Genomic DNA, 27,903 nt, shown 5'->3' with positions numbered 1-27,903 from the left:
TCACCTGTTAATTTTCACAATTTTTTGCTATTAATTTGTTTTGTCTGCTTTCATGAACAGAAGGGGTACCAACAATTCTGTGCACGTTGGCATCCACAAAAGCATGCAAAATTGATATTTTTGTTTGGAAAAAAAAATCTCTTAAATTAATGTCATCTCATCTGCTTTAAAAAAAAATCCTAAAAAAAATTTGACATTCCTTCAGATACTGGCCTTCTGAAAAAATGTATGATATTTACACTAATAATGCACAGAGAAAGTGGTATCGCGTTAAGCCTCATGTTAAGCCTCCATACGATGACCTAGTTGCTGCCGGCTTGTTATTCCCTCAAGCCACCAGCAGAAAGTCCATACGCAGCCTGTGAAATATTTCCATACAAGGCAAAAAAAACTAGGCTGGATTGAGACGCCACAAAATCTTTATCCAAATCTTTATTGCGTCAAACGTCATTTTCGGAAACAGCGCTCGTAGTACCTACTTCACTTCCACATCAAATAAATCCACCAGCTGCCCACTTTCAATCGTCTCGGCATCCAAATAAAAATGCAGAGAGAAAAGTCTGTTCAATCTTCTTGATCATCTTTTTTTAGATGCATGCATACATTTGTGTGCAAATGTGTCTTAGTGCAAAATCAAGAAGTGAGCGCAGGAGGGGGTGGGCAAACGTTGGCAAGGGCCACATTTGGGTTTCAAAAAAAATGACGCCATTGATTCATCCATGACATTTTTTATATATCTAAAGTTTTGATAGACTTTTTGTCTGTTGGAACTTGGAAAATTTTATTGAAAGAATCCAATAAAATCATTGAATAAGTGATGCATTTTTTTTTAATTTAACGATAAATAATTTGGCCAATTATATGTCAACATTCATTTTAATAATTTATTTGTTCCCGTTTTCTAATAGTTCATGTAATTTGAATAAAATATATAAAACCTCATTTCGTCCAAAATATATTTACAATAAATCAATTAACCAATTATTAAATGGCATTTAAAGTGACTAAAAAAAATAATACATGTAAAAAAAAAAAATTAAAAAAAAAGTTTATTTGAATAAATTGCATTTTTTCCAATGTTATTAGTTCATGTAATTAAAAAATATCTCATCAAATTAAAAAAAATTATAAAATGGTTTTACTTTTTTGACCAATTATTTAAATGCCTAAGTTAAAAAAAAAATTATAAGCACAGGTATAGGATGTTCAATTTTTATTTTATTATAACACACTATATCTATTCTGTATTACTGCATGCAATTATATTGAATTAAACAAAAAATTTACAGTATATGTAAACTTTTTTTCTTAGTAATATTTCTTTGATTATTTACAATAACTAGAAAAACTATTTAATAAGCAAAATTTAAAAATAAATAAATAACTGCCCTTCAATTAAGCAACTTTAGAGAAATAACATTCCAGGACACTTGATCATGTAAATGTGAGCTGACACCAACCCCCCCCCCCCCTTTGTATGTGGCCCCTGGGTCATACTTTGCCCACCCCCTGGAGGAGCGTTTGCCAGTCAAAGGTAAGGAGGGCGAGCCACCTCAGTTCTCGGCATGGGTCTCTCGCGAGCGGGGCTTGGCTCTGCGACAGTCCTGGCTGGAGGCTCGGCGCGGTAGAGGTGCGGACGAGGGCGGGGCCGGCCCAAGGTGCTGGATGTGTGCACGGGGCTTGGGCGCCCCCGGGACGCCGCGGGACGCCGACCGGCCGCAACTGAGCGAGCGGCACTCCTCGGGGCCCGCCGTCGGCGACTCCAGCTGGGCCTCGCACAGATCCAGGAGGGACGCCGCCTGCTCCCGGGGGGTCTGCGACTTGAACCTGCGCGCCGCCAGGTAGAGGAAGGCCTCCACAAAGGCCTGTAAGCTCATGCCTGGAAAACAAGTATACAGTACGCCTGTGAGTATTGTCAAATGCTGTGTGTGTAAAGTAGCAGTTGTTGTATTTGCATTAATTAGGCTGTCCATGGTGGCGCTATTAGGTTAGCATTCAGCTAGCTAACTTTTACAGTAAATTTCTAGGAGTGACACATTTTAGGAATTTTTAAGACATTTCTTGAAAAATGAAACTTCATTCTCATTAAAAAAAATAAAAATAATCTAAATGTAGTGGCACTTGAAACAAAATCATTATTCACTTAAAAAATATATATTGAAGAATTCTACAAAAAAATTGAAGACATTTACTTTTCATTAAAAAAGAAAATTTCATTCTTGAAAGTGAGGATTTAAGTTGTACTTTTTTCCCTTTTTGAGTATTCTCAAATAAATAAATAGGCTTATTTCAAAAAATACATTACATAACTAGTATTTTCCTTAAGAATGACAAATTCTAGGAATTTTTAAGACATTTTTTTTTTCTAAAAGTAGTGCCACTTAAATCAAAATCATTATTCACTTAAAAAAATATTGAAGAATTTTACCCCAAAAATTTTAAGACATTTACTTTTTCATTAAAAAAAGGAAAATGTTATTTATTTATTTTAATTTTGCACTATTCTCCAAAAACTGTTGACCATATCTAAAATAAATAAATAAATAAAAAGGCTTCTTTCCAAAAAATATTATTATAACTATGACTCTCCTTAGATTTCTCTTGGTAAGAAAAATAAACTTAACAAAAATACTTTACTTAAGGAAATACAACTATTTTCTGGAAAAACATTATTTTAAACACTAATTCTTAACATTGACTTTAAGTTAGCCCGTGAAGAAAACAAAAATCCATTTTTTTTTGTGTTCTATCCAGATTACAACTCGTGTATCAAGTGATATTTTCTCTCCAGCTTCTTTTTTTTTTTCTCTCGTGTACAGAAAAAAAACAAGCCTCTAACTTTGCGCTCATTAAAACCAAGAAGTGTGCTCGCTCCTCCTTTGAAAAGCTTCAAGGCGATGACAAAAGGCCATGTGATCCTTTCATCATTTTTGGGGGAAAGAAGACGCTGAGGAGGCGCAGCCGGAAAGAAAGCGCGCCGGCTAACCGCACCAAAGTGCACCATTACGAAGGCAACGTTCAAATTTTCTTAACGCACAAACCGTCTTTCCGATTGTGCCAAAACTCCTTCCGACCTGAGCCCGAGGCAAGCGCGTCCGATTGGGCGCACGCGAGCCGACGCCTCCGCCTTACCGGCTTCCCGAGAGTCGGGCGGAGCTCCGGACCAGCGCCGCGCGATATCGATGTAAAGGATGTCGACGGACGCCATCGTGAAATTGCTGCCGCTCAACTTGCAGTTCCTGCACAAAAAAGCAGGCCACACTGGGGGAAATCTGACTTTGGTTTTTTCGATTTCAAATGTGAGAATTGCCGTACCTGATGAAGGTTCTGAAGGCGGTGGGTCCGAGGCGCATGTTCCCCTTGACGCCGAGGAAGCGGACGAAGAGCGCGGCGATGCGCTCCACCAGCCGCAGGGAGTTGAACTGCCGGCTGTATTTGGGGAACACCTGCTTCAGGCACGGCGAGGGGACGCCGTCGGGATGCTTCCTGACTTGGCCGTCGCCCGCCGCCGCCGCCGCCGCCTCGTCCGCGCCCGCCGACCTCCGCTGGCAACTTGGCCATTCATATGAAAAGGATTCTTAATCGGCAGGCGGTCTGCGTTTCAATCATCCGCTTCAACGTTGTTTGGATTACGGGATTTGCTCAAATAGTGGCTTCTTAAAAAGTAGGAATTAAAAAAATTTCATTTATACGAAAATGAAATCTTTATGGATAAAAAAAAAAAAAAAGTTGGAATGTTTGGGAGGAAAGTGAATAAAGTTTTTTTTTTTAAGGGAATTTTTTTTCTCTAATAATCATTATCTTGCAAGATTTTACTTGTAAATGAATACAATCTCACATTTTTAGGCAATTTACAAATGAATCGATTTAAAAATTCCATTTTATTTCATGCAGTTTTTGGACTTTTTTCTTTTATTTTTTTATTTATATATTTTTTTTTTTTTGGGGGGGGGACTTTTTTACAGGGAACATCTGAGTTTGACTAAACTTTTTTTTTTTAAGAAAATAGTGAATTTTCCTAGAAAATTATATTTTATGTATTTTTTTCCCCCTCAAAAAAAGCAACACATTTTTTTTTTTCAAAGGTTTTTTTTTTGTTTTAATTTTTAGGGGGAGGATAAACCTTTTTTACAGGGAACATCTGAGTTTGACTAAACTTTCTTTTTTTTTAAGAAAATAATGAATTTTCCTAGAAAATTATATTTTATGTATTTTTTCCCCCCTCAAAAAAAGCAACACATTTTTTTTTTTCAAAGGTTTTTTTTGGTTTTAATTTTTATCTTTTAGTTTAGGGGGAGGATAAACCTTTTTTACAGGGAACAAATGACTTTCTGACAAAACTTGTTTTAATGTTATTTTCTTGACAAAAAAAGTATTTTCTAAGAGTTATATTTTTACACATTTTTTTACTTTATTATTTTGTATTTTAAAATTTCCCTGTGTTTAAGGGGCCGAAAATAGATATTATTATTATTTAAGAAAATGTGCGCACACGAGAAAAGGAAGAAAGGGTAAGAAAACGGTAACCGAAGGACGGTACGCACGAGGACGTTCTCTTGAGTCCGGGGTCCACCAGCCGTAGCGTGTCCCTGATCACGCCCACTTTCACCTCCTCGTCCACCGGACTGGGAAGGCATTCGAACACTCCCGGCGCCACCTGAAACACACACACACACACACACACGCGGGAAGTGACGAAGAGCCCAGGAGGAAGAAGAGCGTCGCACCCTCCTGACCTCCTGCTCGTGGTCGATGCGCATGCTGGGGTTGGCGTTGACCTCGAGAAGGACGGGCTTCAGGTTCTTCATCAGGAGGATATCGAAACCTAAGATCTGACAACAAATGCTCATCGGACAACGTCCAAGCATTGTTGGGTTTTTGGCAAAGTCACTTCAAGTATAAAACAAAACAAACTACTCACTTTTGGAAAATGACTGAGATGGAAACGAATGGGAAGGATTTTTTTGCATAACAACACTGCCACCTACTGGTGCTTTCAACAACTTGCTGGAATTGACAAAGTGTTTCTGTAATCGGAATCGAGTCTTAAAGCGATACTTGACTCATTAAGCCATTGCCAGCAGTAAAAAAAAATAATGTTTTTGATAATTTCATTATTTTCATGCACAATTATTACTTTTAATAATTATTTTTTTCGCTCGCTGTCGAATGAAGATGACAAGATGGTGGAGGAAAGTCATATTTAATAAATCAGGTTTTTTATTATTTGTAAAAAAATATATATTATTTTCAAAAACAATAATTATGTTTTAGCTAATTGTAATTTGGAGGCAGATCATTTTTATATTTTATTATTTATTTTATAAGTATTTCTTATTTTAAGTTTTAACCGGAGGGTACATTTCTTTGAGAAAAGGGTTGTAATTCATATAAGGGAAATTATTTTAATTATGAATTAATAAAGTAAGAGTAAAGTAAATAAGTACTATTTCAACCAAAAAGTAAAATTTTTAAGTTTGTTTTTTTAAATTAAAAACTTGAGGGGGGGGACTTTTTATGCTAATTCAAGTTTATGAAATTTAATTGTTCGTTGCCATGACAAACAAAACAATTTTTTTTTTTTGCTCCGAAAATTGTTGTTTATTGAGAAAGGAAAAAAATCTTTATATGAAAAGCTATTATTAAAAAAAAAAGTTCTTAAAGGATCTTTGTCAGTTTTTACTCGTGACTGCCACCTCTGGCCCAAAAGCGTAACTGCAGCATCCGTGTCAGGCTCGTTCATGGTGCGCGTGCGTGTACGATCTTAAAGCGACAGCCACAGTTGACAAAGCGAAGACATGACTTCAATTGAGGTAAGAAAAAAAAGAGTCAGGGCTGGTCGTACTCATCTGGACATTGGTGGAGCAAGCATGATGTCGAAAAAGCTTCTTTGTAAATGACGGCGTTGTGTGAAATGGCCACTAGGTGGCAGTCGTGCGCCGTCAGCCTGCTGGTGTTGGGGTGAGCAGGTCATTAAGGTTAAACGGTTTCACCTGCTCAATTTACTTAGTCTGTGTCACCCAACGCGTCAAACATTGTTCGCATCTTGATTATTCATGTAAGTTTGCTTTTGATCATTTTTTTTCCATGGGTCTTCCATTACTGCTGTTGTTGATGGTTTGTTCCCACATTGTTTATTTGTGTAGGATGTGGACTCGTCTGAAGCGCTTGTTTCCAACCATTTTAGCACCCTCGGTTTGTGGAACGACGTGCGTCATGTTTTTGTCTTAAATTGACGTCTGATTAAAATGTGTTTATTGCTTAGTGAACATTTGTTGTGCATATATGCTGTTTTGTATGTATTAATGTTTGTGTAGTTATTATTTAGTCTTTTTTTTTTGGATCATGTTGTAAATTTGCCATTGACCCTTTTTGTTTTTTCTTTCTGTATTTCCATTTGATAGTTTTCACGGTGTCATGACAGAAAGCACTCGTATGAAGCACTTTTTAAGGTAAGAAATTATATTTTTACGTTAAGATATTTCTTAAGGTTTGGGTTTTGTTAAAAAATAAAAATAAAAAAAAAATTTGCAAAAAAAAAAAAAAACACTTATTCCAGAAAAAAAATATTTTTGAGGGGAGGAAAAAAGTTTAAGGACAGTTTTTGTTTAAAATTTCTTCGACAAGCGGATTTTTTTCCTCTTCAGGAGTAGACCATATTTTTGATCAGAACAGCGGTATGTATTTTTCCTCCAAAAAGCAATCGTTTCAAATACCCCAAAAAAAAAGTGCATCAGTAAGTCAAGCAAGTGTTGAGCTTTGGTTGTATTTGTATTTTGACATCAGGGCAACCTTGTGAATGTGTCACCTGGAAGCAAGCGGGTCCGGGCTTCCCGGGCGGGATGACGCCGTGGTAGTAAACTTTGAGTTGCGGCACCACGGCGACGACGGTCTTGATGACCAGGCCGATGATGTCCGACCAAACCCTCTTGACGTCCACGCCCTTGGCGGCGAGCCGCTGCAGCACGCTGGACAGCGTCCGCTTGCTGCCCGTGCTCTGGCTTTCCGAGTGCACAAAGTTGCCGCTGTGCACGTTGAGCGAGTAGTTGGTGAGGTGCATGAAGACGTGGCCCAGGTTCTTCTGGCTCGGCTCCTGATGCACAACAGCAAGGCGTCATTTTAAGTGCGTGTGAGCGGGTTCGGGCAGTTGCACATAAATGGCCTTATTAGGGAAAATGACGTTTTACAGTAATCCCTTTTTTATTTTTGGGGGGAGGACCTAGCATCCGTTGCTTGCTGAAAATCTCTTGCATTCGTTTTGTGCTCAGGCTTAAGCAATTAAGTATTATTTGGCGCCATCTAGTGGCAATGTGGTTGATGGCGGGGTTTTTATTTTTTTTTTATCAGTTTATTTTTTTGGGTGGTCCTTGAACTTACTTTTTCAGTGGTCTACATTGCCGTTATTATGGATAGGTGTGTACCAATACCAAGTATCGCTAAGTTTTCGAGGTATCGAGTACTCGTGTATGAGTCGTGCAGTCGTTACCTGTCGCTGATAACTTATGACACTGTCTTGTGGCCGTTCTACAATCAGGAATCCTAAAATTCTTAAATTTGAGGACTATTATTTGAAAGTCACATTTCTTCACAAAAAATATTTTGAGAAAAAAATCTCTTTAAAATAAAACCGTCAAAAATGTATTTGATAAAAATATTCTAAAATAAAACCTTCAAGAAAAGGAGTATTTTTATGAGAATTCTTTGTATAATGTGTTTATGAGTGCTTTCTTGAAATTAAATAGTTAATTTGTTTTAAAAAAAAAAATGTTATAGGTAATGTTACAAAAAAATATTCTTTTAAAAGCCGTATTTGAGAAGGTAATGAAAATTTTTTTTATTAGATTTTCTAATGTTAAATATATTTTCTTAGTGAGCTTTTTTATTTTTTTCTCTTTTAAAGGGTAATTTTATGAAATATATTTTACCTTTTAAGAAAAACAATGTAATCGTTTGACAATAAAGACATATTTTAAACTTAAATAAACCATCCATACAAATATATATAAAAATAATAGCCAATCCTGCACGCAAAAAAAAAAAAACATGCAGTTTTCAAGAAATTCTGAGGATCACAATAATTTTTCTTTTTGGAAAAAGGAAATTTAATGAGAAAAATGTATTATTTTAATAAGTAGGTTAGGGTCAGATCAGAAATGCATTCAATCGACTGGGAAGAAAACTCAATCTTGAATGTACAGTGGCCCAAAAGTGTCAAAAAAGGCTTTCAATACTGGACTAGAAAACGCAAGGCAGCAGCGCTACAGGTTCACGAGTATTTGACTCACGTCACGACTTGCACTAATGTTACGATGGACACACAACATGTTAAGGTGTGACGGAGCACCTTGTAGGGTTCGGTGCAGAAGCGCGTCAGGCCCTCCTTGGCGATGTAAATCTCCAGCGGCTCCAGCGACTTGAGCAGCACGTAGAGGCGGATGTCGAACTTGAGCTTGTCCACCAGCAGCGGCTTGTGGATGTACTCCTGCACCACGGCCTGCCGGGCCGGCGCGCCCGCCACCGCCGGCCTCAGCTCGGCGGGGTCGCGGATGAGGTAGATGCCTTCGCCCTGAGAGCCGCCGTCGGGCTTGACGATGAAGGTGGGGTTGAGCGCGGCGTCGCTCTCCTTCGCCATGCGAAGCTGACGGCGGCCAAGAAGAAAGCTCGCTCGTCAACGTGCGTGAGAAACGCGAGGCGGCGGCACGAAACCGATTGGAAGTTACACTGCAATATTTCGTCTAGCGCTTAATAACTCATTCACTCCCAGCCATTTTCGCTCAAGTAACCCCCTTCACTCCTGGTTGTTTTACTGGATTTTGACTGATTTTGCAAGGCCCACAGAATATTGTGTTCTATTGCTATAAAAACATGGAACCTACCAAAAGAAAGATTAAAGTCTCTTCTTTCATCAGGGAAAAAAAGTGTTTCCGTTTTGCAGCAATTAGCATTTCGAATAGGGCTAAGTTTCAGCATTATTCACAAACCTATTTAAAACACTGGTAAAAAGAGCTTTTCTGCAACATGGCCCTGGTTGATCTCTTGTACTCTGCTGCCAATCGTGGGTCAAGATGAATACTACTTAAGCAGAGGTTCTTAGAGTTTCTGTTACAAACAGAACATGTGAAAAGTTTGTGATTTCATAAATTGAACACTTTATAGTTTTTATACATAAGAGTAAAGACAATGCAGTGGACTCGTCACTTGAGATATCAAAAGGATTTTGTGGCTCTCTGCGTTGTTTATTTATTTTATTTTTTCCTCTCTGGAAATTTGTCAAAAATCCTGCAGTATTTAAGGGTGCCAACTCCCGGGCTTTTGCTGTATTTTAGTGTGTGAAGCGGATGATTTGCCAAAGGGAGCTGGCGGGCCGCAAATAGCGAAAATCGGTGTATAAGTGACCACCACTGGAATGCATTTGGTTTGACAAGGTTTTTTTTTTTTTTATATAACAAACCCCCCAATTTTTTTTTAAACTGGCATACATCCAATTTACGTTCTTCACCAAAAAAATAATAATATGGGGGGGGGGGGATATACAAATCCATAGATGCCAAACTATTGGTATGCTGTACTTCCGGGTTCATCTATCATTTTGATAGAATCAACGTGTTCTTGTTTTTTCTACCAACTCCTCAATTGGATCCCAACAATGGGCTAATATTAGATTCTAACAGTATGAAAACTGTTAGCAAAAATATTGCGCTTTTTGACGGTATTAAAGTTACAGCTTTTTTTTTTTTTTTTATAACTATTTGACTTTACTTTAGACCCTTCGAAAAGAAAAGCTCATTACCAGTGACAGTCGTGATTAGCGGTTATTGAAATCCTGGCTTTTTAAAACCACAGTAAACTGTCAAACTGCCTTTAGTGCCCCTTTTTTTTTTTTTTTTTTGGTTACTTTCAATTTCCTTTCTGCAACTTACGCCGGACAAACCATTCCATTTCAAGAGTGTCTTTTGCGCGGCACCTGCGTGGAGAACTGCTGGTACTCGTCGGGCAGGATCCAAGAGCGCGGGTAGAAGTCGTACTCCACGGGGAACAGCTCCTGCATGATGCGCACCGCTCGACTCAGGTTGATCTTGCGCGATATTTCCAGCATTCCTGTCGGGCGGGCGAGGGTTAGGACGGACGGACGGACGGACGCACGCACGCGTCATGGCAGGGACGGACCGGGTTAAAAGAATCAAAGCCAATGAGAGATGCTAAGTACCTGGGAACTTGTTCACCTGGCCTGACGTGATGTTCTCATTGTCGAGGAAGGAGACGCCGTTCCAGTAGATGTCACATGGTGCTCGTCTTCCGGTGGGAATCTGCGGGTTACGAATTGGAGTGGGGGGGAGTTATTTACAACAGTGAAGCACAAAACGCGTCGACACCTTCAGCGGCTGGATTAGTGCGTTAGCTTGTTCTCTTGGAAGGATAATCTTGATTAAGTGTTGTTAGGGCACGTTACTTTGCATTGAGCCGTGAAAGTGACACTATACTAAAGGTTTTAAAGAATCTTTGGTCACTCGGCACAGTACTTCTAAATAAGACGGAATCCAGCACATTCATCATGAGCGCGCAAAAAAATACATTGACTCATTCACTGCCATTGACGCCTATAGACGTCAAAAATTCATTTGAACTATTTCAATTAGTTTAACTTTTTTTTTCTCCACTTTTGTTAAGAGTATGAAAACCTAGAATTTTTGTATTGTCCATTTAGGACAGATATAAAATGTATGATTAATCGTGAGATAACTAGTGAAGTCATGCGATTTAATTACGATTAAAAAGAAATCATCCCCTGGCGCCCCTAATTTTTAATAATCTTTTATTTTTATCGCGTCTAACATGTACAAATACATTGAAACATTGTGTAAAGCACCATGAAACTGAATTTGATTGATATCTCTGCTTTAAAGACAACCAGTAACTCATTTTGAGTTGGCCAAAACAAAACGGTCACGTTTTTAAAATGCAACAACAGTGTTGTGGGATTTTCAGTAGTTAGGCGAAATGAATAAAACTGTCTGGGAAAACAATGTCTTTGTTTTTTTTTTTTATATATTTGAAGCTTCAAATATACACAAGTCTTACAAAGCAGTCTACAAGAAGTCATCTGTGAGAGTGTGCACAGTATATTATCGTATCAGATTTTTATGCAGCCTGGTTAGGTTTTGGGAGGAAAAAGGGAGGGTCAGCTAAACAGGAAAGCAAGCAGTCTGTTACGAGCAGGCTTATCAGTCAAGGTCACTTCGATAATGCTTCATGTACAAGAAGTGAAAAGCCCATTATTATATATATATATATATATATATATATATATATATATATATATATATATATATATATAAGAAAATACAGGAGTCTACAATACAGGATAAACTTATGTAAATACGTGTTAAACAGTTTTTTTTCCATAACAGGACAGTAAAGAAGGCCCACACTGTAGACCGCCATGATGTATCGTCTCTCAACAGGTCGCTCGCATTATGAGGTCATAAATATGTGACTGTACAATAGGAGAGGGGAGGGGTTGAGGAGTAGGGCACAACTTGGGTCACAACCACAACCGATGGACCAACGAGGCGGGTCTATTATTATCGGCGGATTTCTTTATTATCTGGTTCATCTGTATGGCGTCAAATTGGTCGATAATTGCCGATGATGATGATATCGTGCAGCCCTAAGAAAAATGTTCATTCCTTTAAGTTTTAGGACCCAACTTGTGAACCCTTAAGTGTTAGAAAATATTTGACTATTTATGTTGGAAAAATAAATGTTCTTAAAATGACTTACTACTCCTACTAAGATTTTTTATTTTTTTTAATTACGTTTTATTACGTTTAGACACACAAATATTTGTACAAGCAAGGTGTCCGACAAACACAAAATCTATTTTCAGCATGACAGAATGCACATAAATCAATAAAATAACCTACGCTATAAAACATACAAGCCGTCGGCCATTTTGTATTGATTCGAAGTTGCCATTTGGGCAGATTTTGGCCATTTCCAAGGTGTTCTACTGGTTTGAATTCTGTGCTTCCGGGCACGACAACGGCTTATTAGACAGTGTCGTCCATCTTGGCACGAGCCACCTGGACTTTAGCATGAGGATGATCCCTGATAGAATTATAGAAGTGCATCCCATTAGTGAGTCAGCATGCAAGTGTGCGGAAGAGGGAGGGCTGCCACCACAGGAAAATGCATGGGAAAAAAAACTCAAGAGCCCTTTCACTCATTACATGAGTTGAGTCCCTTTTAGAAAGAACACCTACTTTGAATCAGCAGGCATGATCAATGTTATTTTTTTATTTCAGAAAATTAAGATTCTGAAAACATTTCTTTTTTCATTAATAGTATGTATTATATTTAACTACTACTACTATCAGTGTGGCTTTAAAATGCCTTACCAAACTGCCTCCATGATGATTTTAAGTGACGTTGCCACTCTCGTTTCTGCTGTCATCGTGCCAACAATTTGGCTCATTATCTGTTGCCTGAAGGAGGATTATTGGATTCGATGACAGCTAATCATTTCCACTGTTGCGGAGTGCCACGTGCCCGAAAAATCAGATGACACATTGCCAGTTCTCGATCTGCAGAGTTGACAGGTAGCCACGGGTAATGTTGGCCATGCGGCCTGTCTACCATTTCACATAGTGGGTTCATGGCACGGCCAGGATCACAGTTTGGTAATAGTGGAAGAAGAAGAACATACTCCAATAGCAGCTTTCATAAATATTTTACAACCAGTCGCAATCGGGTTGCAAGTAATCCACAAGTTAGCAACACCTCCTGCATGCGAGAAACACAGCAGAATACCATTAAGTGATTCAAAAAGGACTTTGTGCTGCCTTTTGAACAGGTGGTGTACCGCAAGGCTCACAGCTAGAGCCCCTGATCTTTTCCCCAACTACAACAAATCTCACATTCAGAGGACTGTTAAATGGACAGAGCAAGTAAATTATTTCAAAAATACTTACACTATCCTCCCCCCAACCTTGACAAAATAGGTTCGATGCATGATAGACTGGCAGTTGGACAGTTTGCATGTTGTCACGTCCAAATTTTTCCATACGTCATTTTTGAACAAAGTTTAAAAAATATATATACTTCACCTAAGGATTTACATTTTAACAATCGTAAAAAAACACCATTTTGCTTGTAAACTTTCAACTTTAACCTCAACCTATTGTGACTTACTTGAAAAGTATTATTATTATTATTAAATACAAAGAAATACACAAAAAAATACGTTTTTGCAGACAAAAAAAAACTTAAAAACAAAACTAAAAAAAATTGATTACAAGTTTTGGGGCCCGAAAAAAAACTGACTAAATTCTCCATTGGACTACGAAATTTTCACTCAAAATAAGACAAATTTCCGCTTTTCATGAAACAAACCTCTTTCCACTTGAGCTGCCTGATGCTGATCTTCAGTGCCTCCAGGGAGGTTTTGGCTTTGGACGTGTCCACCGTCACCGGCCTCCTCTTTTTTCCGAGTTTGCCTCCATCCTCCTGGCCGTGGATGCCAGTCGAGAAGTTCCCGTTTGTCTCCCACTTGCCCCCCACCACTTTCCCGGTGCCTTTAACGAGGAGCCGCTGTTGCTCACGCCCTGGTTTATTGACATTCTCCCCAACCTCGACCCCCTCCGTCCCAGTAGTGCGGAATTCTAGGGCGGGTACCGGGTTGATGGGCACCCCGGAAGCGTCGAGCAACACCGGGGAGAGGGGCACAAAACACTCGTCGTCGTCCTCCCGGCCGTCAACATCAGGCAGCTGCACCCTGCCGCCATAACAGTCGCTCATGATGCTCGACGCTGCCGGGCCGGCTGCAGTCGTACCACCAACACGTCCAGTAATCCGACACCGGTGGACCGAAACGCCTCCCGCATTGCTTTCTACTCCGGAGCAGCTGTAAATCAATTTTTTATTTTTTTTTGCAGGGTGGGAGGGGAGGGGGGGGTCAGCTAAATGCCGGACACCGAGACATCTTTGGGCTAGGTAGCAACGCTAGCTAATGCTAACAATTAAGTGGATAAAGTTCCATACGTGACACCTGCTGTTGGCTAGCAGGGCGAGCAAGGGGTCCAGGCGTCGATAACCTGGCCGGATACCGAGCGGTTAAATCCGTCAGTGGAATCCCACACTACTCCCCGGCTCCGTCCCACAACGCCCCGCTATCAGGAGGACCAGTAGCCGGGCAGCTGGTCGCCGAGCAGCCGCTACCAGTCGAGGCTCCATCTATGTGTGAGTTGGGGGCAGTGTTGCATTCAGGGATCCTCGTTAGTGCGGCGACACCTCCCGTAGTTTGTCTGCAGACGTTTTTCTCTTACTTACGTCACAGAGCTCTAATCATATTTCTATTATTATTACAATCTATTGAATAGTGTACACAACCTTTTAGGGGGTTGCGTTTCGCTCAAGCTCATTTAAGATGGCCCAAAGTACTTGTAATTTTTATTTCCGATAGTATCTGAAGGCAATCCGTGGGATGCCACATTTTTGAGTAGGCATCCACCCTTTATAACACAGGTGTCAGAATCCGTTCCTCGAAGCCCGGAGTCCTGCATGTTTTCGAGGTTTCTCTTCTCCAACACACCTGATTCAATGATCAGGATCATTATCAGGCTCCTGCAGAGCTTGCTGATGTTCTTAAATATGAATCAGCTGTGTTGAACGTGGGAAACCTAACATGCAGGACTCAGACCCTCGATGACCAGACTTTGACCCCACTGCTTTATAATGAGTGACCAAAAATGTCCTTGCACCTGTACTAATATCCAGTATTGTGCAAACAAGATATACAAATAAGTAAATATTAAGAGCATGTAACGTTCCCATCAGCTGGGATCTTAAATATGCTATTTTGAGCTAAGCTCCATCATCATGGAGGTTGACAATTTCTAGCCCGATAACTACAGTGCTAATTGGCTAAACTATTCCACCCTCTGATTATTTGGCTTTACTGTACCTTTTTTTTTTTTTTTTTTTCATTTGTGGGCATCTTTAACTCAGGTGTCCCTCAGAGATCATAGCTAGAGCCACTGCTAATTTGACTTTTTTTCATATTACTAATATAACCACTAAATCATCTCATATATCTGGTTTAGGATGTTTTCCTCCCTCATGTCATGCTGTCACATAGTTCTAATCCTGTTTCTACTATTATTCTGTTATTAAATGCATTTACTTAGTTATACAACTTTTTTTTGTGCGGGGGTCGTGGAGGCAGGTGTTCTATTTAGTTGAACTCTTTTTGAAACTTTTTGTTGTGGGCCACATTGTTGGTGCAGTTTCCCTCAGAGGGACTGACTTTGAAACCATATAAATTTTGCATTACTGTGCTGGCAACCAGTTCAGGGTGTACCCCGCCTACTGCCCGAAGCCAGCTGGGATAGGCTCCAGCACCCCCGCGACCCTAGTGAGGAAAAGCGGCCAAGAAAATGGATGGATGGATGGATGGATGTACTGTACTCTTTGAACTAAGGTAGTAAGTCTAGATAACGTCTTCAAATCTGGTGTGCTACAGGGATCGTAACTTGAGCCACTGGTAACTTCACATTTCTTCATATTAATTAATCACTTTGCTTTTTTGTTGTTGGAACTGTTTTAAGCATTAGTATTCTGGGTGCACAGGCAGCGGAAATGTACTTGATTCCTTTTGACAATGGGCTGTAGGCCTACTTGCATCTTATCTGACACCTTGCCTTTTCATCACTGGCTGTTTCTGGTCACTGAAATTAAAAATATACTGCATACTCTGTATTACTAACTACCCGGTGTGCTTGCTAATAGACTACAGGAAATAATAGGTGCAGTATAACTTTCTGTTGAGTTGTGTTTTTTAAAATAATGTCAGCAATTACAACTTCAAAGGTGCTGTAAAAGATGAAATACAGGGAAATCACTGTGATTTGTAGTGGGCAGACTTATATAATTGTCATTTATTTTACACTCTTGACACTATCGGTAGGCAGGTTAAAAAAAAAAACTTTATTCAGGCAAGTTAAATTGTGTAGTTTTACACCTGCACAAAACGAGCTCAAATTAGCTATTATGTTTAAATTTTTTGTGTACCTAATGTGGCCAGTGAGTGCATTAGGTCAATTGTCTATAGCTACAAGTATTTCAAAAATGATTAATTTACTGTGTAAGTGGGCTCCTATCTTGGTATCAAGTTCAACTGCCGGAAGTTTTCCATTTACCCCCAAACCTAATTTATATCTAAAAACGTTGACATAATTGTTTAGTTATTGTTTTAAAATGAGTTATTCAAATAATAAATAGCAGCAAACACATCTTCCATAGGGTGGTTGGGTGGGGAAAAAGACATATTTGAAAGCGGTCCTATCGGCTTTAGCCAGGCAGCAACCGCCTTGAACGCCCGCCCGCCCTCCGGTCGGAGGAGGACTCGACGCGACGCCAAGATCCACACGGCCGGTGCTCGACTTCAAAAGACGGCCACTGGTAACATCACGGCCGCGGTGTTTCGCACCGGAGTGTTCCGATGCTCACTCTTCGCATTTTCTCCATTCTCAACCGGTAGGTTTTCCACTTCGCCTTCGTGTTGTTGTTTTTTTATTAGTGGCCCAAGCGTGGTGTGGTAACCGAGGCTCGGGGTGTCAATACAAAGGCTTTCTTAGCCGGAGAAAATGCCGGGGCTGCGGCAGCCGGGAGGCCCAGCTCCCGCCTTTCTACTCGCCTTCTTCCCCCCCACCTCATTCGCCGCTGCTACACGCTGCCGGACCCCACCGTTAAACCGAACCGTTGGTATTTTAACCGTTTGACTTCGCATTTTGTCACTGGCTGACACAACCGCGCTCCGCGCCGAGAAACATGGCAGCTCTGCGGCGTCTCGTAGCTCCCCCACGCCGAGCACTCGAGCCCGTGACGCCGCTAGAGTGTGACGAGGAGAGCGAGGGTTGCTCCGTGGCAAAACGTCCTCGGTGGTGGACACGGAGTGCCTGAAACGCCGTCTAAACGTCGTCTGTAGTGACTTTCTCTCAAATGAGAATTAAAGTTTGGAAGAAATTCCGCTCGGTTTTATTCGCCTTTCCACGTCAACTAGTGGGGCTCCCTGAGCGAGCCATAGCCGCTTGGCGCAGTTGGTTTCCGGCCGCCTCTGCGGGGCTGAAGCCGGTCATGATAATGGCTTAAACTCGGGCCCACTTTCAGCGCGTTTTGCCTCGTTGCCATTAAATAGTCCGAGGAGGGCGAGGGAGTAAAAATGTCGTGGTGTTTGTTTCTTTCTGACGGTGTGGATGTGCTTTGGATAGCCTTATAACGGTGCTTCAACACCGGCCGCCTCCGGCTCGGTGCTGGCTGGATGAAAGTCGCCGACTTCCATATTAGCATCCACTGCAAATCGTTTGGGTCGTGTAATGGAGGAGCACTTAGCTCTGTCTGCTTAAGTTATGTTTTACTCGTATGTTAAGTTCCGATATATTCCACTTTTTTTTTTTTTTAAATACAGAATTAAAATTCTGGTGGTGGCAGGTGCCTCTATATTTCTTTATTTCAATGAAATTCCAGAATATTCTAACCACCTGTAAATAAACACAGCATAGCTCACAAAAGGAGAGTTAAGACTGGATTTAAATGAGGAATAAGGCAGGCAAGAGCCTTCCTTCCATTGGCATTTGCTATATTTAATTAGATGGCAACATGCTGTTTTCTTATACACTACTCAAATTAGATTGAGAAATATAAATATATCTATGTGTTACTTGCAATATGACATTGTCAACTATATACAGTACTTTGTATATGTGATAATCTCTATATAGAAGGTAAAACTTTGAGCAAATGACAATTCCGAACATCCGGGCGTTTCTGATTATCTGCAATGCAAATGCATACTTTACAAGGTGTAAACAAACGGCATATTATATTGTTTTTGCTTGGGAATAGCATGCAAACCAGGCAGATTGTATGGTAGTCAAACAGCATTTAATCACATTTTGAAATCAAAATAATCCTCACAAATAAAATTACAACGATCCAAAAACCAATGGTTTTCAATGAGTGGAGAGTTTCCTTTCACAGAGTTGACTTGTGACGTAAACTTGGAATTGTCGATAGTACTCTTGTAAAAGTACCATACAAACAAATGAGAAAAGTTCAAATATTTACTCATTTATAAGTTATTAAAACAAAGTGATTACAGCCAGATCCATTCTTGATGCAGTTAAACAAATTTCCATTTATTCTTAACTTATGTGTTGCATTGACGATATAGTAAATCAATATGCAGTAGATATTCATGTCAAACTTGTCAAGTGTACATGCCATTTTATGGCATCCATTTGCTAAGGTTTTGTTCTTTGTACCACAAACCGAGGTGCGAGTGAATCAACATTCTCTCTGTTGGTTGCCGGCAATTTGGCTTCCAGCATTTTAGCATGGCGCCAAGAGGCCTGGTTCGGTACATTCTGTATGAACCAAAAATGTTGAGCACTTGCTACCTAGCGGCACGTTTCAGGCTGATTTAAATGAGAAAAGGGATCGGGAGCCATAACAAACACGCAAGCTCTTCGCCGAGGAGCGGCATCACCTGGTGGTGCTTTTTCACTGGCTGCCACTGGATGACGTCACTTCTATGTGACATACAGTGAAAGAAACACAACTCCAAAGACAAAAACAAAGGACATTTTTGCTACAATTAGTTTTGTGAACGTAGTTTGAATTTTTTGCGTATTTTCATTTTACCAAAAATGTTTTTTCAATTTTTGTACTAGTTATTTTGTTTGTTTTTGTTAACTATAATAACCTCAGTTTCAAAGTCACAGTTCAATTGGCCTTTGGGTGCAGTAAGGGAACAAACTGCAAAAAGTAAAACTATATTATAACAGCTGAAATATTTTCTTTGTAGGAAAATGCATCAGCAAATTTGTTGACTTTTTCTCCCGGGCCTAATATACTCTGTGAGGTAAAAATGTGAACACAATGAAGTCCTTGGTTTGTGATGCAGCTGACTGTACGTCGTATCGAAGTTATGAACAGCACACAAAGAATTGGTTCACGCAGTGGCATACAAATATGACGACAGAGGAAGACAATTACTTAATGCCATACTTACTATTTCATTTGTTTTCATAGCCTTGAAGGGTTTTCCATTCAAATATTTACTGTAATTATTACTTCACTACTGCATTAGTGAGACTAATGCATATTCGCACTTGAGTAAAAAATGGGGTTATTTTGCCACTATAGGAACAGAACTTGTGGGAAACTTAGGACCCCCCCCATCTGTACATGTAGCATTATTACACACCGCCCATTTGACCTCAATTGCTTTTTCTTTGCTTTCTCTCCAGATTAAAAAATGTGACACCAGGAGGAGGCGGCTGCACTCCCAATGGTCCACAATCTCACCTCACTTGAGTAGAATGTACTTGATGAACGCGCCCACATTCGCAGCGCCTGGGACAGAGTGGAGAGCATGCGGACCGGCGCCCGGGGGCTATAGCGTTCCCGCCTGCTTCCATGACTCGGACACCGATTTGTCCGCCAGGGGTTCTTCTATCACAAATAAGGTCCAGATGATCATTGAGAGCCTCAGGAGCAGTCAGTCCTCACTCGAGATGAGCGGCGAGGTGGAGGGGAATGTGCTTCAGAGACAGGACGGGCCTCCCCAGGCCTGCAAGGCGGTGGTGGGTTCCCTCATGGCAGCCAAGTCCAAAACCAAAAAACGTCCAACGAGTGTTCCTTTCAAGGACAGCGACCAGAGCAGTGACAGCGATGACTCTGTGGACAAAGGAATCGAGGAGGCCATCCTTGAATACCTCAAGGAGAAAGACGGCCACAAACGCAAGGTCGAAGCTTATGTTCAAACGTCCAGGAAAACCATTCCTGAAATGAAGTCGGAAAGCCAGCCCTTCTCCATAATGCGAAGCCACTTTCCCAAAAGTGTCATTCAAGCGCCACCAGCGACCGTGCCTGTGAAAAAGTACATCAAACACAAGGCTTCGCTTCACGAGGCCGCTGTCAGGAACTCCGAGTTGGCGCGCATCATGCTGCGAGATCAGACAACCAACATCATAAAGCAAAACAGTCTCGTATGCAAGATCAAAGTGGAAGACCTTTCCGACGACTCCAGCAGCGATGACGGCATTGAGGAGGCCATCCAGAGGTACCAACTGGAGAGGATTGAGCAGCAGGCCAGTCGGGACACTTTCAAACCGCTTGCCTCCGTGGATGAATCCGATTCCTCCAGCGACGATGGCATAGAGGAGGCCATTCGTAGCTATCAGCTCGAACAACTCCGAGACAAGAGTGTCCCCAAAGCACAAGACGAGCCAACATCCAACATCGCCTCTGGTTGCACAGGAATTGACACTGCCAAAAGAGAGAAACTCAAAAAGAAAAAGAAACGAGCGGAGAAGGCAACAAAATCGGTGCAACCGCCGCCGCCGACTCTCTTGACCGACTCGCTCGACGTCAACCACAGAAACAAAGGAAATGGTTTGTTCTCGTTCCGAGTCCAAAGCTTTCCTGACCAGCCTGCCGCGGCCCTCCCGAAAGCCAATACCACAGCGGAGTTGATGTGCGCTGAAGCAATACTGGACATCTCCAAAACGGTCATGCCAGGAGCTTTCACGTCCCACCTGGACGTCGGCCCGAGCATCTGCGCCCCCGTCGGACCCACGCCACAATCCACAACTCCGGAGCAGGGCAGCGACGGCAGCTCCGTCGACAGTGAAGACGGGATTGAGCAAGAGATTATGAAATTTCTCGAGCAGAAGGCACAAATGCTCAGAAGTCCACCCGAAGAACCGACGACGACGACGGCGACACAAAAGGGAACTCAAAACAAATCCCCCAAGTTGTCCTTAGCGAATAGGCGGAAACGCAAAGACAATACAAGTTCCAGTATGTCCGCAGTAGATCCATCTAGCAAACCTGTTAAGGCACAAACGACGCCATCTGCGGCCTCGCCGAGATTGCAAGACAAGACCGAGCAAAGCGGGGACAAGAGCAGCTCGCTCGACAGCGACGAGGATCTCGACACGGCCATTAAAGCCCTCCTCAAGACAAAGAAGAAGTCCAAGAAGATGACGAGGTCGGAGCGAGATTCCAGGAAGCGCCCAGCGGAGGAAGCGGAACCATCGCGAGCCGCTGCCAAAACGACCAAACTTGATACTTCAGCCAAGCTTACTATTCTGAAAAAGGCCCACAAAAGGAAGAGCGACTCGAAAAACACGCTGAGACCAGTTAATAAGACTGCGTTACCAAACGCGCCCGTCAGTAAGAGACAAGCAAACTCTTGTGAGAATGAAGTCCAAGACCTTCTGCCAACGACTTCTCAGCAGATAAAAGAAGAGAGCAGTTCGGTAGACAGCGACGACAGCATCGAGCAGGAGATCCGGAAGTTCCTCGCCGAGAAGGCTGAGAAGGTTTCTCAGAGAACTGACGATGATGCGGAGGCACCCAGGAATGGCGCCGCCGCCGCCGTAGACTCCGCCCCCCTGCGATGTGACATGAACCCGGAAGATCAGCTGGCTGAAATTCCGAGTCAATGCGTCAGTCCTTTGGGTCAACCTCAAGACAAACCCGCGCCCGTGACACCACACAGCTCGGCGGTCCCTGCGGTTGGTCTGCAGTGGTCCTGCAGCCCCAGAACTTCGGCGTGGTCGGCCCGAGCTGATCAAAAGCCGCCAACGACCGCCAGGGCCGACCAGGGACAAACCGCAAAAGTCCCGGCTCTAGACCAATCCACCAAATGGCGCCAGAGTTTTGGACTCCCTATTTTTGACCCCAAAAGTTTCAGCCGAACGTCGTTTCACATCAGCTCCTCATCGAAAATGAGATCCAGTCCATCACCGGCGTCTCCGTGTCGAGAGAAGTGCGGCGAGCTCAAAACTCCCATGCCGGCCTCTTTCTGGTCCTCTGCGAGACACTTGTGGTCCACAGACAAAACTGCCAACACCCCCGCCACGAGCCCTACTTTAAACCCCTTTTCTGTTGTCGTTTCCGCCAGGCAGCGTCAGGGCGCGGCCAGCACGGTGCACGTGCCGCGGGACAAGAGCGTGTTTGTCGAGCTGGAGTCGGGTCGGACCAACCACGTCCAGGTGCAGAGCAGGCAGAGCGATGAGGGAAAGGCCAGGGAAGACCAGGGCAGAGCCGCTAGAGACCTTCGACCGGAAGGAGCTGAGGAGGAGGAGTTTATAGATGAGTCAGAGGGTGAGAGTCCGCAGAAGCAGCAAAGCACTTTGTAAGTATCCCTTTAGACCGACCGACCCACACGGCGTCATCCGTGTTCCTTATTCGTACATTTCAGTTTTACCGCCCAGGACTCGTGGGGGAAATTTGTGCCACGAAATTACCGAAAAGCAATACGGCCACATTTTGGCACGCTAAACACAAACAGAAAAACAGATGTTATAGTCTCGAAATATAAACCACATCAATCCAATTATTGCGTTTAATTTGAAATATTACCATGTCATTGTGTCGTCATCCTACAAGAATCTAATGGGCAGAACTCATTCCGCATGTTGCTTTTAACATGAAATCATCTTTTAATGAACACAAATTCCCCGCAGTTTCTTGGGAAGGGAAAAAGTAAATGGAACGTTGTTTTGTTTACTTGGAGGATGATGCAAAAGTCTTTGGTCGGATTGCAAAGCGTACGGCACGTTGTGTCAATGGGCGGTTGCGCCGCTTCCCCGAGAATCGCAATGGCGCCGCACACGGTTCGAGACTCGACACCGCGTGACAACACAACTTCTATGTTTCGACCCAAGACTTTTGGGACTGTGCAAGAGGGGCTCGACTGTTTGGAAGGCGAGGGGAAATTGTGCCAGTATTGTATCGAGCAAAAAAAAAAAAAAACGCCTCTGTAGCCGTGCACTCCATTTTGTGTTCAATCAACTTTTCCAACTGTAAAAAATATTGATGCGCTTCAACGTACCCGTGTTTCTTCAGCCATTTTGCTTATCGCTCCGAGACATTGTTAATCGACTTCAGTCCGTGCAATCCACCAATTTCTTCCCACATTCATGTTCTACGCCATTCAGTTTGACGGTTTGACTGTCGTAATTAACCAACCGTCAATTTCAAACGATCGACCGATTCCTTGACATATCCAACACGTAGACTTTTTAGACAACCAATTTTTGTTTGACTGTCGCTCTAAGACATAAATAATCAACTGTCGACTCCATACAATTGGTCGATTTCTTGACATATCGGACGTGCTTACTGCAAACTTTTTTGCTTCAAATTACTAAATCGATGTTCACAAACCACGACGTGCCGTTTTGTTTGTGGCCTGGTTTGAGTCGCTTCTTTCAAGACATTATTAATCAACTCAACTTGTCAGTTCCGCTCAACAGGCCGACAATCTTTACGTATCGGAAGCATTTATTACAAACTTCTGCTTCTCTGTAGCCGCCCGCAAAGATTCTCATGCCACTATAGATCTGCGCTTCTTTTTTTTTTTTTTTGCCACTTTGTTCGTGGCATGATTTCAATTAACTCTTTTAAAACACTCTGTCCTTAAGTCCACTCGTTGCAGTCCTCGCCAACGCATTTCCCCGACTTTCTACCTTTTCCCCCCCCAGCGAGAGAAAAAAACATGAGGCTATTTATTTTTGTTTGTTAAAAAAAAAATACTGAACATGCTGTGCATTGCCAGTCCTGTAAATATTTTGTATGAACTCTACTCCTATTTTCAATATTCGTTTTGTTTTGTTTTTGCTGTGTCTTTTATCTGTGTAATAAAGAGAGCGCAATCAAGCAACAAATTGTTTTTTATTTTTATTTTATATTCCTACATGATACATGCGTAGTATTTTGATGATAATTTCAAGGTGAAAGGAGGGGCGGGGACGGGTGAGTTTGACGTGTTGTGACTCGCCCACGCAGGTCCTTGTCCTACGCCATCGACCCCGGCATCGTCATTCAGCCGTGCATCGCTCTTTCCTCAGAGGAGCGTAGCAGAATGTTCCACAGGAGGTACCAAAAGGAGGTAGCCCAACTTACAAGTCGTCATCTCGTATTATGCAAAGTGGCCAGAGCCTTTCATATGTTGCACTTTTATTTCCTGCTTTGTGGTTATTACGGTTATTACGCTTTCCTCCCTCCACCAAAAACTGAAAAACAACTGGTGGAGTTATTTTCCACCATACAATGACGGCTTTCCATTTCTGACCTTAAAATGAGATTTACTGACATCCTACCAAAATTACATTTCAATAGAAAAATTTAGTTTTCATGCATAATTTGGCTGTGAAATGAAAGCAGGTTGAACATGTTTTGGTTGATAAGTGTTTTTTTTATTATTATCACAAATTAAAAAAAATCTTCAATTATGACAAAAAAAATTGAGTAAAAAACAAAATGATTACAAAAACAATAAATGACAATTCAATAGAAAATATAAATTAAATACATCTGCTTTATTATGAATACAAATTAAAAATAAATATGACAGAAAATAATTACATTATTAAAAATAGGTTAAAAACACAAATGAGGATAATGTACAAATGTTGTCAATAAAAACAGGATAATTAGTGTATGTGTGTAAAAAGGACAAATTAAAAAAATAACATTTTCAGGATGCGCACAACTGCCAATTTTTGATCTTGCATTAGCTCTTGCGGGTATATATGATAAAGAACTTATTTTAAAAACGGATGTATTTGCAGCCCAACAAGATGGTAAACGTCAAAAGACAGCTTCAGTTTGTTCCTGTACACAGGTAAAGTGTGTGTGTGTGTGTGTGTTTATGTTTTCACTGGCCTATTGGTCCAAATCATCATCTCATCTTTTTACAGGAGGAATGCCGAAAGCAGTATGCGCTTTACCCGCTAAACACATTGAAGTGATGTTAAAGGTTTGTTTCATTTACATTTGAAGGTCAATGTTGCACATTTGTACTTGTTGGCTTGTGGATACACAAGAGTTTTCTGTCTTCATTTTCTCTTCCCTCTGTTGATAACGTGACCTTTACACCCCATGTTGCTGCCATTTGTCTGCACTTATTGTTCGAGTTGTTTCTTGTTAATACATCAGTTGCTGTTTCAAGATGTGAATGTTTGTTTCTTGATTTTTTTTTTATTACACAAAAATGAGAAAAAAATATATCGGGTTTTGCCATTACAAAGTAATATTGTTGAATTGCAGCTGTGATGTATGAACTGATGAAAATAGCACCAGCCCTCAAATAATAGACACTTTCCTTTGTTACATGTAGGTATGCCTTAACTGGTACTTGTGTTACTATTGATGTTATGACCTCAATATGTGCCACCTGGTATCTGTAAAGCTGCCGTTTATGGAACCTAAGATCATTTGTGATAGTAAAAACGTTGAAGAGTTTGGACAAATGCCTTTGCAGTGAGTGCTTTGTTATACTGTATATATTATTATGATGTTACTCATTTTACAGTTTTATTTAAATTATTGTGTGTGTGTTTAGGGGGTGACCAATATATGAACAACAAACGTAGCGTCTCCATTCTACACTGAAAAAATTGGGATATTTACTTAAAATCTAGTAGTTTGTTCACATCAGAAATTCTAGTCAAACTCCTTAAGAATGTACTTAGAATTTCTGAGTGCATCAACCTTTGCTAAGCCTTTTCACGTAAAGTGAGTTAAAATATAATTTACAAAAAAACAATGTTTTATTGTAGTTTGCTGTATTATTATTTGTCGTATAAGTACGTTCAAAATGTAATTATTCACTAACGATTAGTGGAAAGAAAACTTTTAAAAAGGAAAAGGCTGACATGTTGGACCAAAACCTGCTGGTGGCACCAGTGAGCCAACTGCCGCAAGTTCGTCATAAAAGAAGAAGTCAGGGAAAGGACGCATGCGCACCACGCTGACCTTCCTTGCGACGAGCTAGCATGGCTACTCGTACAATAACGAGAGGTACAGTATTTCGTTAATTTAAAAAATAAATAATTATATACATATTGTTAACGTTCTGTATGTATGTGAATTAGCCTAGACTTGAGATGATAGTGAATACGTGTATTGTCTCGCAAGTTGAAGTGCGTTACTCGTGTCATGTATTTTTGGGTGCTGCAAACGCTGACTTTTTTATTTATTTCAGGGCTATGGAGGCTTCTGCGTTATCAGAATTGCAATTATTCCTCTGCAGCGTCCATAAAAACGCCACTACCGCAAAGCGACCAAGTCACGGGTAACCTCGCGATCTATGTATTTGACATCTTATGTTGTGTATTGTTTTGTTTTCTAGCTTTAGTATTTTGTATACTCAGATTTGTGTGTGTGTGTGTTTAGGGGGTGACTTTTAAATATTGTTTTTATTGCAGAAGAGATTATGAAGCTTCCCCTGCAGAAGCCAGACTACTTCCGCGTGTCTGAGCTTTTCACGGTCAAAGACTTGTTTGATGCCAGAGTGCACCTTGGCCACAAAAACGGGTGCAGGCACAGGTGAGTGTCAGTGGTTCTGCAAAAAATAATTTGCAAATAGGTTTGATAGTTAAAAAACAAAAACAAAGCGTCTCCCTACATATGGTGATCAGCATGCGAATTCCACAATTGAAACAGGAGTTCAGAACTGTATGCATTTCAGGCTCATGGTCCCTTACCTGTATGGCTGTCGCTTGGACCAGGACATCCTGGACTTGGACCAGACAGCGGAACACCTTCGCCTGGCCCTCAACTTTACGGCGCACATGGCGTACCGCGGCGGTGTGATCCTCTTCATCAGCCGCCGCCGGCAATTTGGCCACCTGGTGGAGAGCACAGCGCGCGAGTGCGGCGAGTACGCGCACACGCGTTATTGGCAGGGTGGCCTGCTCACTAACGCCCATGTGGAGTACGGCGCCGGCGTGCGCCTCCCTGACCTCCTGATCTTCTTGAGCACGCTCAACAACGTGTTCCGCTCACACGTGGCCTTGCGTGACGCGGCCAAGATGAACATCCCCACGGTGGGCGTGGTGGACTCCAACTGCAACCCCAGCCTGGTCACGTACCCGGTGCCCGGAAATGACGACACGCCCGTCGCCATGGAGCTCTACTGCCGCCTCTTCAAAATAGCCATCCGACGTGGTAAGGACAAGAGGAAGCAGGCGGAGCTGCTCTACGGCATGAAGGCGCCCAGCTCACACAGCCCATGACCCCCTAATATTTATTTAGGGTTCAATAAAAGACATTATCATTCATGTTTTATTTTCATTGTATGTATAATACTATTAAATACGTTTGTTTAGCCCTGTGTGGTTTGACTTATTTTTAATCAAGGAGGGTTTAAAATGATATATATTTATGCAATTTATTTTGGAAATTAATGACTAATTCCGTTTTTATTAAAGGACACATTACCTAATTATTATTTTTTTCAACGGGGCAAGATGGAGAATCTGATTATGCTTCACTTTAAATGTCAAACATAGAAACAACTTTACTAATGCCCAACCACCAGTTAATGACATCATTGCCCCATTTTATAAGAAATAAACAAAGTGTGAGAGTTCATAAGGGAATAATGGCTGCATTTTGTGCAACCTTCATTTTTCTACTGTTGATTTTAAAAGAACGGGACAAGGCTGAAAAGAGAATCTATGCTGTCATTTGTCAGATTCAATTGATCCATAATTATTGAACATAATATCGTGTGGGTATTGAAAATTTATATATATTTTTTTAAATGGCTAGCAGTGAATGAGTTTTTTTGGGCTTTGTTTTTTTACAAATCACTTTTTTAAATTGAATTTTTTCAATCATAGTGTTATAATTCAGTTGAGAAATTAATTTTAACGTGTTTATAATTTCATTACATTTTTTAACGGGAGTTTGTTTTTATATTTAATACTCAATTTTATTCAACCCTAGGTACTGTACTTTGTTGTCGCTGCCGTGTGAAAACTTTTATGATATATTTATTAAATTTTTATGTTTTGGGGATAAAACTGAATGTTAACTGATTTT

The 27,903-nt window shown here is 41.3% G+C and overlaps 3 protein-coding genes across 6 annotated transcripts; 2 read left to right on the top strand and 1 right to left on the bottom strand.

The window, feature by feature from the left end:
• Positions 1 to 413: 413 nt before the first annotated feature.
• On the bottom strand, positions 414 to 13,969 carry ttll11 (tubulin tyrosine ligase-like family, member 11). The gene is made up of 10 exons (XM_077585734.1): positions 13,393 to 13,969; positions 10,208 to 10,307; positions 9,965 to 10,098; positions 8,345 to 8,638; positions 6,809 to 7,093; positions 4,737 to 4,832; positions 4,545 to 4,657; positions 3,316 to 3,552; positions 3,133 to 3,239; positions 414 to 1,879 (listed from the first exon to the last, which is right to left on the bottom strand). The coding sequence occupies exons 1-10, from the start codon at positions 13,795 to 13,797 to the stop codon at positions 1,554 to 1,556; spliced, it is 2,097 nt and encodes a 698-aa protein (XP_077441860.1). The 5' UTR covers positions 13,798 to 13,969; the 3' UTR covers positions 414 to 1,553.
• On the top strand, positions 6,436 to 25,325 carry ppp1r26 (protein phosphatase 1, regulatory subunit 26). Of its 4 annotated transcripts, XM_077585733.1 has the most exons (6): positions 16,376 to 16,533; positions 19,308 to 21,874; positions 21,971 to 22,204; positions 23,860 to 23,962; positions 24,645 to 24,697; positions 24,774 to 25,325. In XM_077585733.1, the coding sequence occupies exons 2-6, from the start codon at positions 19,380 to 19,382 to the stop codon at positions 24,808 to 24,810; spliced, it is 2,922 nt and encodes a 973-aa protein (XP_077441859.1). In that variant the 5' UTR covers positions 16,376 to 16,533; positions 19,308 to 19,379; the 3' UTR covers positions 24,811 to 25,325. The 4 variants fall into 4 exon arrangements, with proteins under 4 accessions (XP_077441857.1, XP_077441858.1, XP_077441859.1 ...); XM_077585731.1 differs by lacking the exon at positions 16,376 to 16,533 and adding an exon at positions 6,436 to 6,452 and having other exon boundaries at positions 19,308 to 22,204; XM_077585732.1 differs by lacking the exon at positions 16,376 to 16,533 and adding an exon at positions 14,148 to 14,238 and having other exon boundaries at positions 19,308 to 22,204.
• Positions 25,326 to 25,478: 153 nt separating this feature from the next.
• Positions 25,479 to 27,190, top strand: mrps2 (mitochondrial ribosomal protein S2). Its single transcript, XM_077585735.1, has 4 exons — positions 25,479 to 25,875; positions 26,060 to 26,149; positions 26,283 to 26,403; positions 26,546 to 27,190. The coding sequence occupies exons 1-4, from the start codon at positions 25,851 to 25,853 to the stop codon at positions 27,090 to 27,092; spliced, it is 783 nt and encodes a 260-aa protein (XP_077441861.1). The 5' UTR covers positions 25,479 to 25,850; the 3' UTR covers positions 27,093 to 27,190.
• Positions 27,191 to 27,903: the final 713 nt, after the last annotated feature.

Source organism: Vanacampus margaritifer, chromosome 14 (genome assembly GCF_051991255.1).
Source record: "Vanacampus margaritifer isolate UIUO_Vmar chromosome 14, RoL_Vmar_1.0, whole genome shotgun sequence".
In the NCBI taxonomy this organism is placed as follows: domain Eukaryota; kingdom Metazoa; phylum Chordata; class Actinopteri; order Syngnathiformes; family Syngnathidae; genus Vanacampus; species Vanacampus margaritifer.
This window is presented reverse-complemented; position numbering and strand designations above follow the sequence as displayed.

What these genes read in the sequence shown, in the direction of transcription:
- ppp1r26 (XM_077585731.1), top strand. Translation starts at nt 19,380, where the DNA reads ATGTACTTGATGAACGCGCCCACATTCGCAGCGCCTGGGACAGAGTGG. An exon ending in CAGAAGCAGCAAAGCACTTT is followed by an intron (nt 22,205 to 23,859) that starts GTAAGTATCCCT and finishes TCGCCCACGCAG; the next exon opens with GTCCTTGTCCTACGCCATCG. An exon ending in CAGTTTGTTCCTGTACACAG is followed by an intron (nt 24,698 to 24,773) that starts GTAAAGTGTGTG and finishes ATCTTTTTACAG; the next exon opens with GAGGAATGCCGAAAGCAGTA.
- ttll11 (XM_077585734.1), bottom strand. Translation starts at nt 13,797, where the DNA reads ATGAGCGACTGTTATGGCGGCAGGGTGCAGCTGCCTGATGTTGACGGC. An exon ending in ACCAGCAGTTCTCCACGCAG is followed by an intron (nt 8,639 to 9,964) that starts GTGCCGCGCAAA and finishes GGCCGCCGTCAG; the next exon opens with CTTCGCATGGCGAAGGAGAG. An exon ending in GCCCGACTCTCGGGAAGCCG is followed by an intron (nt 1,880 to 3,132) that starts GTAAGGCGGAGG and finishes CTTGTTTTCCAG; the next exon opens with GCATGAGCTTACAGGCCTTT.
- mrps2 (XM_077585735.1), top strand. Translation starts at nt 25,851, where the DNA reads ATGGCTACTCGTACAATAACGAGAG. An exon ending in GCAAAGCGACCAAGTCACGG is followed by an intron (nt 26,150 to 26,282) that starts GTAACCTCGCGA and finishes TTTTTATTGCAG; the next exon opens with AAGAGATTATGAAGCTTCCC. An exon ending in AAAAACGGGTGCAGGCACAG is followed by an intron (nt 26,404 to 26,545) that starts GTGAGTGTCAGT and finishes TATGCATTTCAG; the next exon opens with GCTCATGGTCCCTTACCTGT.